The 14,597-nt window shown below is 45.4% G+C and overlaps 1 protein-coding gene across 2 annotated transcripts in view; it reads left to right on the top strand.

The window, feature by feature from the left end:
- SLC24A3 (solute carrier family 24 member 3) overlaps positions 1-14,597 on the top strand; it is a 144,411-nt gene that overhangs the window by 73,952 nt on the left and 55,862 nt on the right. For both annotated transcript variants that reach the window (XM_026846480.1, XM_026846481.1), the window contains exon 3: positions 8,283-8,357. In XM_026846480.1, coding sequence (XP_026702281.1) covers positions 8,292-8,357 — 66 coding nt within the window. In that variant the 5' untranslated portion in view covers positions 8,283-8,291. The remainder of the gene's footprint in view (positions 1-8,282; positions 8,358-14,597) is intronic.

Below are 14,597 nucleotides of genomic sequence, written 5' to 3' on the forward strand. Positions count from 1 at the left end.
GGTGGTTTTTACTGACCAAGAAAATGTACTGACCATGCTCTAGCTTGTATGGCCCCGAGGTGCAGGACCCACCTAGATTCACCCTTTCTAGCACCATGGTACTTGGGGGTGACATCACTGGCTGTTCGATGTTGTCACAAGGTGTAAGAATCTAAGACAGCAGGCATCAGCTGAGAAGTTTCCTGATGTCTTTCTACCCCAAGCTGTCTTCCATGAAAGTCAAGGAAAGCTCCCCAGGCTTCACTGTCTGTGTCTCTGGTCCAGCCCCTTGGTCAGAATGGGAAGCAGAAGCAGCACTCCTATAGCACAGTAAATGTTTGTGATCTATTGTCAGAGGAAAAAAAAAAAAAGATACATAGAGAAAACAGACAACTGTGAGCATTTACCAATCTGCATCTTTAGTCTGGGTTGAAAGGGGTTGGCATCCTACTGGGGTGCTAAACCTCTAATTCTGTTTTTTACCTTCCAGCAATAGAGTTACCAAATGTGTGATCAAATCAGAGCATGTGCAGAAATGCATTTTTGTGGGGAAAAAGGGATATAGACACAGAGTCACATTGTCCCCATTGAAATGTTTTTTGTGTATTTGAGGAAACCAGACTGTAAAAGGGGCTTTGTAATGGTAGGGAGAACAATGGTGTGTTGATTAGCAGGTCATCATCATGCTTCTCATGTTTATTGACCTCGCCTTAAACTGTTTTAATTCATTTCAGTAAAAACTTATTCTTTCTCCTTTGCCCCTTTGCCTGTACTTTCATGTTTATATCAGAAAGACATCAAGGTAAAGCTGGTTTAACAAAAGCCAGAGAACTAGGGAGCAAATGCTATAAACTGAGGCCTTGGGAGAATGCAGTAGATGGCCTTGCAGGGGACTCCCAAGGCAGAGAACTGTAGAATGGTTTGGGTTAGAAGGGATCTTAATGGACAGGGACAACTTTGACCAGGTTGCTCAAAGCCCCATCCAGCCTGGCCTTGAACACTGCCAGGGATGGGGCAGCCACAGCTTCTCTGGGCAACCTGTGCCAGGGCCTCACCACCCTCACAGGAAAGAATTTCTTCCTCATATCTAACCTAAATCTTCCCTCTGTCAGTTTAAAACTGTTACCCCTCATCCTATTCCTACAATCCTGATAAAATGTCCTTCCCCATCTTTCCTGTAGCCCCTTTAAGTACTGGAAGGCCGCTATAAGGTCTCCCTTCTCTCCTCTGGGCTGAACAACCCCAACTCTCTCAGCCTGTCCTCAGAAGGGAGGTGCTTCAGCCCCTGATCATCTTCATGGCCTCCTCTGGACCTGCTTGAGCACATTTGTGTCCTTCTCATTCTGGGGGCCCCAGAGCTGAACACAGCACTGCAGGTAGGGTCTCACAAGAGCAGAGTAGAGGGGGAGAAGCCTCTCTCTCGACCTGCTGGCCACACTTTTCTTGATGCAGCCCAGGACACGCTTGGCTTTCTGGGCTGTGAGTGCACATTGCTGTCTCACAGTCAGTTTTCCATCCACTAGTGCTCCCACATCCTTCCCTGCAGGGCTGCTCTCAATCCACTCCTCACCCAGCCTGTATCTGTGCTTGGGATTGCCCTGACCCACGTGCAGGACCTTGCCCTTGGCCTTGTTGAACTCCATGAGGTTTGCATGGGCCCAGCACTCAAGCCTGTCCAGGTCCCTCTGAATGGCACATCCCTTCCCTCCAGCGTGTTGACCTAATGTTTAATAAAAGTGAAAACAAAGAGATCCCACAGCGGGGCTGTGCAGAATTACTTAACATAATCTGATGCTTTATGAAGATGAAAGTAAATCTTTAAACACTTCAAACATCTAGGAAAAACTGGTCAGGAACAGTTTAGCAATACTTTCTAGTTATGAGCTGAAAATACATCAGTTTAAAGGAAAAGTAGGCCACTAAAACCATATTACAGGTTTGGAGCCATAGTGTGTATTTTCCCCTTAGATACATCTTTGGAGCTCATCAACTGATTGTTTAACTGCTATTAATTATTTGCAATCCTAGCATTGTTCCTGATGGTGTGTGGGTGTCTAGGCTTTCTTTTAACATTTTATTGGTTTTTAGTTTGTTCCAGCAGATGCATTCTGCTGCCTGTGCAGACTGTCAGCCCTACCATGCTTATGGACACTGCGTGATAGGTGCCCATTACCTCCACAAGACAGGGAGGGGAAATTGCTTCACCAAGTAATTTCTGCTGACAGCAGAGGAATAAGGGTTTGGGTATCGCTGCAGGTTTCCCCAAAGAGCCCAGTGGGATGGGCACTACCTTTCCTCCCTGCTCAATTGCTGCTTAGTCTTTGCCCATCTGCAGGCTCTGCCCTGATTCCTGTGTTATCCCAGTCTTTTTGACAGTATGGTGTTGGTTCTTCTTTTCCCAGCTTTTTGCAGGTAAATCCAGAATGTGGTGCCAGGATGTGCTGCGCTGCTGGTGTGAAGGGTCTGTGCATGCACCATCAAGGTCAGGCAGAGCCCAGGCACGGCACGCTGAGCAGGAGTGACAGAGCGGTGTGGTGCTCAGCGGTGTCGGTGCTTAGCGGTCCCACATGCTTCTCATTTGCCATTGTTCAGCGTGGCCATGGGAACAGGGTCCACTGATGGGGCACCTGCCCCCTTCATGTGAGCTGCTCAGAAAATGTAGGTCACTCTGGATGTATTCTGTCTTTATCTTTTTGCACCGAGTCAAAAACCAGCCATGTCTCATTTCTGTACCACAGACTTGTCTTGTTAGGGTGATGATTTTCCAGTGTCCTGGACATGCTTGCTTTAGGAATGCTGCACAATACAGCTTGCTGCTGAGCACATCGTGATGTCACAGACTGTTATTCCAAGTAAACTTGGACTCTGTGGGTTCCTCGTTTGGTTGTTTAAAAAAAAAAAATTCAATAATGAAGTTTTAGGTCGTTTTGTAATGCAGTCAAAATTGAGGAAAGCCCTGTGCTTAGTTACAGTGGTTGCAGTGGTGGCCCTTGGCTATGCCCACTCACCTGGGGAAGGAGATCTGCAGGGGAACAGCCAGGAGTGGTCACCTCTTCCTTTCCCGGCTCTCTTGGGAAAATGACAGGGCTGTGGGAATTGCTGCCTCCTACAGCATTTAAGCTTTCTTATGAAGGGCTTCTTGCTTTAGTTCAGTAAAGCAAGTTTTAATCTGGCTATAAAGTCTGGCACAGGAAACTCAAAGGACTGCTGGACAAACACGAAGAATTATCATTTATGTCCTGTAAAAAACAGCACATGTATTTCAAGTAAGATACATAATCTCCTTTGCAGAGATTGCAATTACTTCTCTGATGCTTGTTTGTTAGAATCACCATTTTTAAATCAATCGTAATATAATACTTAATCTGGTATTTGTAATCCTTTTATGCAGGGCCATTATATTTTTGTAATTTTTTAATGTCCTTCTGGGGAGGAAGAGAGTCTTTTAAGTAGGTTGCCTGTTTAACGACTTCCACATCTTTACTTCAAGCTGAACACAACTAAATGATGTTGGGGCTGAGACTTAGTTTTTGTATTCTATTCATCATGTTGTCCCCTGTTGCCTTTACACACGTCACGCTCCAGCTCTGCCTGTAGCACACCTGTGTTCTCCCAACTGCTGCCTTCATCCCCTATGGCTGTTTCATGTGGAACAGGCTTCAGCAAGTGCTGCCCTGCTGCTTTCCTTACCTGTGTTAAACCTGCTGCTCCCATGGTGCCTGTGAGGACAGGCTTGCACAGGTAGAAGGACAAAGCAACGGGACTCTGTTGGATTCTCAAGTTAACTTAGGTGGAAGCTGATACCACCTAATCAGCTGCAGAATGTTAAAGCTCTGCTGTTTGCATTCTCCACATCTGACATATGGAACAGACTTGCTTGCCCTGATGCTGTGTTTCCCCTTTCCACATAAAATAGCCTGGACTGGTGTCTGGCCTCCATCTTCACAAGTCTTATGACATAAAATTAAATTTTTTGGTTGTGTTCCTGCTGGCCAAAACTCTAAACCTTGTTTTGTTTTGTTTGTTTAAAAACCAACCAAACAAAAAAAGACCCACCAAAAAAGTCCAAACAACTTTCAAGGACGTAACAGTTATTGTCCTCATGTGTTTACTTACCAAGGGCAGTTGCCAGTGTTTTAGTTTGTGAACCAAGCTGTTCTCTAGCCAGATACTCCTTAGATTTTGACACTTTATACTGTATTGCACTCAACCCAGTTAAATAAAATTAGGGGAAGATTCCCAGCCCAAACCCAGATTTGTCACAACAATGACGTAATTAAAAATAAACGCTCAAGCACAGAAGTTAATGTGGCTTCATCCTGATCTATTCTACCAGCCTGGTGTTAAAATTTGCTTAAATCACCCACAGTAATCTTACTGACTCCAGCAGGCTTTGTCTCAGTGCTTTCAACAGGCACAGCAGCATGGCGTTCCCCACTACCTCCAAGAGGATTAGAAAAAGTATGATGGCAGTTTCTTCACACTTGCTTTTCTATTCCTTACTCATTTCAGTCCCATTTTTACCTTTTCTCTTGTACCTTATCTTACAAATGGATAAGCATGGGTGAACAAAAGCGAGTTCCCTCGTTACCTTTATGGGTTGTGGTTATGCTCTCTAAAAATGAGAACACAGTGAGATGTACCCGACTATGGGTACCAGGACATGGATATGCCTTGCCATTCCAATTGGCATGGGAGACAGTGCAAACCCACACCTCACATCATTTGAATGCTCATTTAAAAACTCTCAGAAGGATTTTCCTAAGCTTAAACTGATAAATGCCTTGCACCTGATGGCTGTCCAGACTGCTCATATTTCTGGTGAACACTGCATACAATACAGTAATTTTGTATGATCTGAAAAAATAGGAGGCAAAGACTGTGTGTGTGCGCCACGTGTGGAGACAGCTGCTGAAAATGACCTGGTTTGGCTTCTGAGTGTATGCTTTTTTGGCTTGTTGTCTTCTCTCCGTCCCCATTGCCTTGCCCCCCTTCGGGAGAACTTGGCTACCACAACAACAGCAGATTGCAGGAAGCCCAAGCAACCATATGATGCCCTGCATTCTGTGGCTGTAGATTATGTCAAATATAGAGTATGCGCTCAATTTATAGGGATGATGATGTACAGATTAGTGTTCTTGAAAGGCATTACTGTGTATTTGGGAAGGGAAAATGATGGCATAACCCACTGCAGATTAATATGATTAGCAGATCAAAAAATCCAGGCTGAAGTTGGGCACCCACTATCTGTTGTATTTCAGTGGGATTTGGCCACGTAACTCTCTGGGGCTGTTCCTGATCCTTTGTCCTATGATATACAATGTCTGTGAGCCATTTGTTTCCTTTATCTCTGTTCATACAGTTGTCTGTTGGTATCATGTCAGCAGCTAGTGCTCCCTCTACAAGGTCAGGGTCTCTGCTGCACCAGCAGAGTTGTAGACCTGTAATTTTGCTTACATTCATGGTCTTCTGGGCCAATTTTCAGTGTAAGAGTTTGATAAAGTCTAAGTTACATTTATTCATTTTTATGAGTATTGACAGAGGAGCACAGAAGCTGTCCTAAGTAACAGTCTAGCATTGAAATTTTTAAGATGGTGTCAGAATCGTCCATTATGATGAAATTCCCATCTCTAATCCTGAAAAAAAAATTACTTGAATTATTTTTGAGCTTTAAAAGTTTTCATGGCTGAATTTTTCACAGAAATTACCAGCTTCTTGCAGCAAAGTTAATTAAATTCTAGCAACTTAGAATCTGGGTTTTTGGAGGAGTTGGGGGATTTAAACCTGTTCCTGGAAAACTAAAACAAGAACAAAAACCTGGAAGCCATTTTTATTGCTGCTTTGCCTCCAGAAAGAAATACTCTGGTCTCCTCCCATCACCCAAGATTCAACAGTAAACTTCAAAGACAAGCGAAACAGAAGGATTTGTTGGTGATGTGGTAATAAGTCTGTGCTTTGACAGGATTAAGATACTGTTTTTCTGCAAATATTGGCCACTTCTCTCAGCTCTAGTTATTCACTAGAGCTGCACAACTTGTAAAAATAATTCTCTAGTGGTACATGGCAGGTATTACAAAAAAGATGGACCCGTCTTTGAAATGTAAAGTAATTTTGTCTCACTTTGGAAGTGGAAAGACGATGTTGTAATGCCTTTAGCGATACTGTGAAAAAGAAAGGGATTGATGCATGCTAACTTGCTTTATTAGACCAGATGCCAAAATTACTTCTTTTTTTTGCGCGGTTTACTTTCAGACACGGTACTGGTAGCTCTACAGGTGAGAAGCTCTATCTTTAAAAAAGAAATAAAAAGAAACAGAACCCAACAACCACACACATTGGAAACTTAGCAAAATATTATGGAGATGCACATTTCTAGTGTGAGATGGATTTACATGATCAGGTCAGACAAGGGGTGTAAACTCATGGCAGGACAGGATGCAGATGCTGCTGCAGGACTGCGATGCTGTGAGCCAGCTCTCCAGCTGTGCTGTGACCACACAGACCTGGCGGCGATGCCCAGATTGCTATTGTGGTTAACAGTCTGTGCTGCTCCAGAGCGGCACTTCTATCTTTGTCTGTGGTAACCTCATGCCACACAGTGATGTGGGGGAATGTAATTTCCTTCAGTGCGCAGGAGCAGTGAGCCTGCTGCCCTGAGCACAGACCCCTTCCAGGGTCCCACCTCTGCCAGAGGTGGCCAGCAAACTCATAGAGTGGGAATTGGAGAGGGAGAGCTCAGGTGTTCATCTCTCCAGCTTCACCCTGTGCAGCCTTTCACATACCCTATTTTTGGCCATAGCTGGTTTATGCACAGCTGCTGCAGTGAAGTTTGTTCCAGGTTTATGCCCTGAGCCTCACCTCTGTGTCTACGTGCCCAAAATTTAAGGATCTCTCTTGTGTGTGCGTGCTTTCACAATACATAGCAATATATAAACCTTTGCCGATACTGTAATCTGCTGGGATCAAGATCCAGGATGATAACATAGACTCTGTGGCAGGTTTTTGGTAGCATGTGTAGACAGATTGTTTTCTAGTTCCTATGGGAATGCCAGCTGTAATAGATACGCTGCATACCTGACACCGAAGAGTGCTGCGAGGGATGAGCGCTGGCCTGTCTTGCAGGTCCAGAGGTTGCAGTTGTCGTCTCTTCTCTCCACTTCCCCTACTGCTCAGGAGGACGCTTGGCTTTAACTCTTGGCTACAACACTCCAGGGGCAGCTCTCCTCTCAGCAGCGTGCCCTCTGGGTAGTGTGGGCAGGGCTACCTTGTTTGTGTGATGCCCTTATTCCTCTGTTCTTCTGACTGTGTTCCTTTACTACAGGTCTAAGTTTGTGTAAGGGTGGCCTTGGATATGTCTATGCCAGTAAACTAGAGTGGGCTGGGACACAGGCACAAGCCGGGCTGTGATGGTGTGCTCTGTTAGGTAGCTGGCACGCTTTTCACAGGGTTTTCCCCTATGCCAACAAACATTTTCCTATGCAGTGCCAAGATGTGAGTTGAAGGAGAGGGTAGAGATCCTTCCTTCTGGGCAATATGGAGCAGATCACCCTCCTTGGGGAGGACAGGAGCCAATATGGACCAGGTTACCCTCCTTAGGGAGGACAAGAGCTTAGTTGCATGGATGTAAGCCACGCTGTGCCTGTCGGGGCAGAGATTAGGCCCTAGCATGTTCTGTTTAATAATACAGAAATGGCTTTCTCTTTAATAATGCAGAAATACAGATGAAATGCTGCTTGCATGAAATTGAACAGTTGATTCTCTAGGTGTCCTTTCAAGACTCATGTTCCCCCTTGGGTTTCAGTCATTTGGAAGTTGTTCCTATGTGGAGTTTAGCAAGAGTTATCACTGGGACAGCAGATGACATGGCAGAGCACTTCAGTCACAGAAAACAACCTCCTTTCCCCCTTTTCAAAACACTAGTATTGCAAAAATTACTCCTCTAGGGTTTAGTTTTTCACAGAATGCAATGATTAAAAAGCCTTGTGCTGTGCAACAGGGGGAAAATAGGAAGGCAGAAATATTTAAGTGGGTCTTAGCAATACCCAGAGAATTTATTTTTTAAAAAAAGTAGTCTTTATGGTGATGATAAAATGTTGGCAGCTTTTGATAGCTTGTAAGAACTTCTGGATAAATACTTCATGATCTTTCTATTAAATCCCACACAGCCTCATGAATTCTTCTTGCAAGAGCATTTTATTTTTTTAAAAAGTACATACTAAAACAAACCTAAGATGAGTTGGGACACTGCAGTTCACTTCTGCTTGACAATCTCCAGACTCAATATTTTCTTTTTTCTTTTGCAGGCCGTGTATATGTTTTATGCCTTGGCAATTGTCTGTGATGATTTCTTTGTCCCTTCATTGGAAAAGATTTGCGAAGTAAGTATTAGAAGATGTTACTTAAGCTTGTGTACTGCTTTAGCAGCAGTTCTCCTTGAGAGCCTCAGAACGTGATGATAGTGTATTTACTTGACTTAGAGCATTCTCCATGCTTCTTGTTTAGTTGCTCAACACTGCATGTGTGCATTGGCTCAGCTTCATGTTCTCACTCGCAGGAGATGGGCTGGGAGTCTGCTAGTGGGTAAATTTGGTTGGTGCTCCCTCTGCAAGCTAGCAGTCACCTCTTGAATTACAATTCCTATGTATGCATCGTGCCACTTCTTAAAAATGGAGGCAATTTTTAACATAGTGAAAAACATGTTCTCTAGAGCAGTGATTCCCAAATCAGCCCCATGCTACAGGCTCCCCGGTGGTGCTAGCTGCAGCATGGGTTTCCAGGTAGTAAGCCCAGCAGAGCCTGTTAGCTCGTCATGTGCTCTGCCGCTCACCGCTGCTTTGCTCCTGCCTCTCCAGCTGAGAAACTCTGCCCTTCAGGTAGGATCCAGCTGTCAGAGACTGAGAGGGAGTTACGACATTGTTCGTTGCCCTTGTGGGGAAAAGTACTTTGGTTCAGTTCTGGCTTCAGGCACGTCAGTTGACTCTCTTGGGACTTGGATGATGATAACGTTTTATTTCTTGACTTTTACATGGGAATATTGATCCTTGGGGTGTTTCTGAGTTTTATATACCATTACCTTAGAACTTACAAACCTCCCAAGCATCAGGCTGGGAAAACAAAAAATGCACAAGAGGGTTTAAATGTGTTGGTATTTAAAAAGCCAAAACAAAACCAAAAAAACACCCAGGGGAGGGAGAGATGCCAAGATCAGCCAGCTGCCTGAGAGCTGGATCCTGCCCCTGTGTGTGGTCCTGTCTCCGTGGAACCTGCACCTACCTCCTGCTCACGCTGCCTGGCCAGGGAGAACCTGCACGCTGCTGGTGTGTTCATGCCAGGGCTTACCGGCTCCCGGTGCAGCCCCTTGGCAGGGAGTGCTGCCTGGCCAGAGCAGGACTGCCCTGCACAGACCCACACCAGAGCTGGGTTTGGCTGCTTGGACTTTGGTTAGAAACTAAGTCTTAGTTTAGGTTCAGGACGCTGCAGATGTGCAGTGCGTTTGCTTCCTGGGGCCTTTCAGCTTTGCTTGTGCGGTGCCCACTACAAGAGTTCACAGGCTGATGGCTCTCCAGGTGCTGCAGCCCTTCATGCTGTGGTAGTTGCTGTTGCTGCGTGTTTGTGTGCCTTTCCAGATGCGTCTTCGAAAACACTAGGCCCTAATCTTAGCTGATATAAATTAAAACCTCTGGTGATTTGCCACAGTAGAAATCACAGATCTTGTACCTTACCTTCAAAGTCAGGAGTTTCATGCCTTGCATTGTGTTGGTATAAGTTGTAAAGCAGTATGGACAGCTAGGTCAGCTGTAAAGAAGCTCTTAAACGCTTCCAGCAATTGCAAGGGACTCTGTCTGTCTTTTGCTAAGGTTGACATACTGAAATTTTAGAAGACGAGTACATTTTAGCCTAAATCAGCTCAGACAGCTACAGGGTGAACACAGACCATGTGCCCAAAGTGACTGTGAGCCCTCTCCAATGTCAGTCTCAGGCACTGAAATATTTGCACGTAGAAAACACAGTTTGGTCGTGCCAGTTAGACATCTCTCTCAGCTGGAGGAAGCACCTACCCATCTGCCTGGCAATAAGTGCCACCCATAAGGGCACAGGCTGTGCCTGGCCCTGGGAGGAGGTGTGGGAGACGACAGAAGTCATTTGGGCTGACAGCTCTGATGGAAGTTGTCTCTAAACTTACTTGATATTTGTAGTTCAGCACCCTGCCGTAGAAGCCTTTTTTTGCATCATCAAAAAATAGTCCCCAGGAAATCCCACTGTTTTGGTGCATAAGTATTCAAGTAAGTGAAGGCTGAGAATACAAGGCAGTAGCTTCTCTCCTACAAAGCTGCACTCTCTAGGACTGAATCTAGGAAAAGGCACTGCAAGGTTCAGGAGGAGGGGACCAAGACATTGATGTGGAAGTGGAGATGGGAGATGCTGGAAATGTAAGCATGCTGAATTAGTTATTAATACTTTTCATACAGTCATAGAATGGTTTGGGTTAGAAGGGATCTTAAAGATCCCCATGGGCAGGGACAACTCTGACCAGGTTGCTCAAAGCCTCATCCAACCTGGCCTTGAACACTGCCAGGGAGGGAGCAGCCACAGCTTCTCTGGGCACCCTGTTCCAGTGTCTCACCACCCTCACAGGAAAGAATTTCTTCCTTATATCTAATCTAAATCTGCCCTCTCTCAGTTTAAAACCATTACCCCTTGTCCTGTCCCTACAATCCTGATAAAATGTCCTTCCCCATCTTTCCTGTAGCCCCCTCTAAGTACTGGAAGGCCGCTGTAAGATCTCCCCAGAGCTTTCTTTTCTCTGGGCTGAGAAACCCCAACTCCCTCAGCCTGTCCTCAGAAGGGAGGTGCTCCAGCCCCCTGATCATCTTCTTGGCCTCCTCTGGATTTGCTTGAGCAGGTCCGTGTCCTTCTCATGCTGGGGGCCCCAGAGCTGGACTCAGTACTGCAAGTGGAGTCTCATGAGAGTGGAGTAGAGGAAGAGAATCACCTCCCTCGACCTGCTGGCCACACTTCTCTTGATGCCGCCCAGAACTTGTCTTTCTGGGCTGTGAGTGCACATTGCTGGTTCACAGTCAGTTTTCCACCCAGTACCCCGAGTCCTTCCCCGCAGGGCTGCTCTTAATCCACTCCTTGCCCAACCTGTATTTGTGCTTAGGATTGCCTCTACCCATGTGCAGGACCTTGCACTTGGCCTTCATGAGCTTTGCAGGGGACCACCTCTCCAGCCTGTCCAGGTCCCTCTGAATGGCGTCCCTTCTCTCCAGCGTGACAGTCACACCACACAGCTTGGTGTCTTCGGCAAGCTTGCTGAGGGTGCGCTCAATCCCACTGTCCATGTCGCCAACAAGATGGCCCAGCACCGACCCCTGAGGAATGCCACTCGTCACCTCTCTCCACTTGGACATTGACCCATTGACCGCTGTTTCTGACCATCCAGCCAATTCCTTATCCACCAAGTGGATAAGGCCTTTGATACTGTTTCCCACAGCATTCTCCTGGCAAAACTGGCCACTCGTGGCTTGGATGGGCACACGCTTTGCTGGGTAAAAAACTGGCTGGATGGCCGGGTCCAGAAAGTTGTGGTGAACGGAGTTAAATCCAATTGGCGGCCGGTCACGAGCATTCTTACATTAGTTCCTCTTTGTCGGGATACATTGCTCCTGAGCTTGGAGGAGGTGATACTTGAATATTAACCAGCTTTCTTGGGCTCCTCTTCCCTCCAGGGCTTTATCCCGTGCTACTCTAACAAGCAGATCCCTGAAGAGCCCAAAGTCTGCTCTCCTGAAGTCCAGGGTAGAGAGCTTGCTGTGCACCCTCCTTGCTGCCCTAAGGATCTTGAACTTCATGGTCACTGCAGCCAAGGCTGCCCTCGAGCTTCACACTCCCCACCAGCCCCTCCTTGTTGAGAACAAGGTTCAACACAGCATCTCTCCTCGTTGGCTCCTCTGTCACTTGGAGAAGGAAGTTATCATCAAGGCATTTCAGGAACCCCCTGGATTGCCTATGCACTGCTGTGCTGTCCCTCCAACAGATATCGGGGTGATTGCAGTCCCCCATGAGACCAGGGCTTGTGAACATCAGGCTACTCCTGTCTGTCTATAGAAGACCTCATCTGCTTGGTCTTACTGGTTGGGTGACCTGTAGCAGACCCCCACTGTAATGTCTCCTCTCCCTGCCTTCCTTCTCCTGAACAAGGGAATCCTGCTGGGAATCATGGGTCTAAGCGGCTGGCTCAGGTCACTGTAGATCAGCAGAACCTGAGCTGTGAGTAAGTAGTGTCCAGGACAGGCTTCTATTTTGAGGTGCCGTCACTATGCCTGAGGACAGGCCTGCCACCCAGGGGGACACAGGTGGAGCCAGGATGTTGGGGAAGATTATTATTTCTCTTGACTGAACACTTGTTACATCCTATCTGCAAGTGTAATTTGATTCCTGTCTTTACCTATGGCACAGTGGTCTGATCTGGGTCTGTGGAGCGCTAGCTCCTGTTACAGCCCCACCATGACCTTTCTGAGTGACCTCAGACAAGCTCCATCGCTTCTCCACACCTCTGTTTCCTGCACTGGTCAATAGAAAGCTGGCCAGTAGAAATGTTGGTCCTCTACTGTATTTACAAATTATGGTAGGAAACACCATGCACAGCATTCATGGTTTCTAACTTTACTGGTGGTGAACTCAGTTACAAACAAGAGGCTCACAGACTGAAGTCACTCTCCTTTTACTGTCATTAGCTTTCTATAGGTGCGAGATCTGTAAATCTTTCTGTCTGCCCTGGAAGGTTGATTATAGAGGTGAAAGTCTCATAATTATGGTGCCATTGGTTCTGACAGATTCTTAGATGTCTGTGCAAACCCAAACACATCTGATGTCTAAAAGCCAATCATCCCACATGTGTAATTTTAACATAGTATTATAAGCCCCTGGGTCCTAGAAGGCCACTTTCACTTGACTAGATCTTTGCATTTTGGTTCTTGTCTTCTCAGTAGTACATAACAACTCCTCACGTGCTTTAATGATTCTGAGCCATTGTGTTACCCAACACCACCAATAAAAAAAGATGACAATAAGTTTTATTCAGTTGTGTGTGAAAGAGAAAACTTGGCAATAGAACATTAGATCTAGCATACTTGAGAAGTTACTGTCCAGAAGAAAGATACTCTGTCATTAGAGATAATCAAAATGTGTCATATAAATGGATCAGATTTTTACTATTCTTGTTGCCACTGCTTGATTCTCTCAAAAAGTTTTTTCTAACCCCATAGATGGCCTTTGGGAGAATTCAAGTCCTTTTATTTATTTTATGCATAATTAAGCCATTTTGTAATTACATGATAGCAAAAGAAATACCCATTCCTGTTTCCCGATCCAACTACTTTTGATTTTCTCAGTCCAGAATGGCTTGTCTTCGAAACATCCAGCTTTTCGTGGTTCGTCCTTGATGTTAGCACTTAAGAATGCATGGAAAAAGGCTTGAGTCACTTCACAAAGGCCTCTGCAGCTTTTGGTATCCACTCTTGACGACTATTTTTCTAGGCACTGCAATCCACCCTTGACGATTTTTCTAGGAAAGGGAAGCATTTGTCACTGCTTGGTGACAGCAAATGCTCACACCAACCAACACTTTCCTCATATAAAGACCCCATGAAACGAGTAGATTGACTTGGAGACCCAGGGCTGCCTTGTGACGAGTCCTCCTCCATCACCTGATGAGACAAGACCTGGGGTGTTTTCAAGGGTGAGTCACTTGTTAACTCACAAAAAGTAATCACGAGAGAGAGGGAGCAGGGAAAGAGTCCCTTGACAGGAACTTGCATCTAAGAGGTTGTAGTGGGTATGGCAGTACATTTATTGCGCTTTGCATGCAAACAACTGTAAATGGGAATGACTTGCTCCTGACCTAAGTTCATCAGTAATCTGACTACCACCTACTGTCATATCCAGCACAAAAGACTTCAGACCTCCTGCCTGAAGGCTTTTTTTGTCTTGGAGATCAGCCAGTAGTTATTATACAGTTGCTCACAGTTTAGATGCACTAACTCTAAAATAAATGCCCTTTTTCTGGCTTAGAGTCATCTAGTTTGGAAAGCGGTTATTGAGTTAGACCAACAAGGCATTTGTGCTCCCAAATGTGTGTGTTGAGATGAGAATTTGTTCCAGAACACTTGTCATGGTAGACATTCACATTCTGTCTTAGTTCAGATGTACTTACAATAAAGCCCTGATTTTAATTTGTTTTCTAAAACAGCTTGTACTTGCATTTTCCCAGCTACTCTCTGTTATTGGTGTTAGAGTGTTTACATGGCGCAACTAATGTCATATGTCAATTGCAAACATTTGTCTGCAAATACCAGAGAATGCATTTTTGCCTTCTACATCCTATGCTGTATTTTCTGCTCTGTTGTATTAACTAAACCATCATATGCATTGCAAGAAATTATCTAGGAACTGTCCTGAAGGGAACCTACTATAGCTTTAAATTAAACCATCCCCACCAAAAGCCAGCACAGCTGGTTTCCTTGGCTGAAGGTCTCCTCTTTCAAAAGACACCATTGAGTTGCAGACCAAGTATTGTATTATGACTGTCTGTCTCTATATTTCCATAGAGAATCCTG

The sequence above is a fragment of the Athene cunicularia genome (genome assembly GCF_003259725.1).
Source record: "Athene cunicularia isolate RWA chromosome 3 unlocalized genomic scaffold, athCun1 chr3_part1, whole genome shotgun sequence".
NCBI lineage: Eukaryota > Metazoa > Chordata > Aves > Strigiformes > Strigidae > Athene > Athene cunicularia.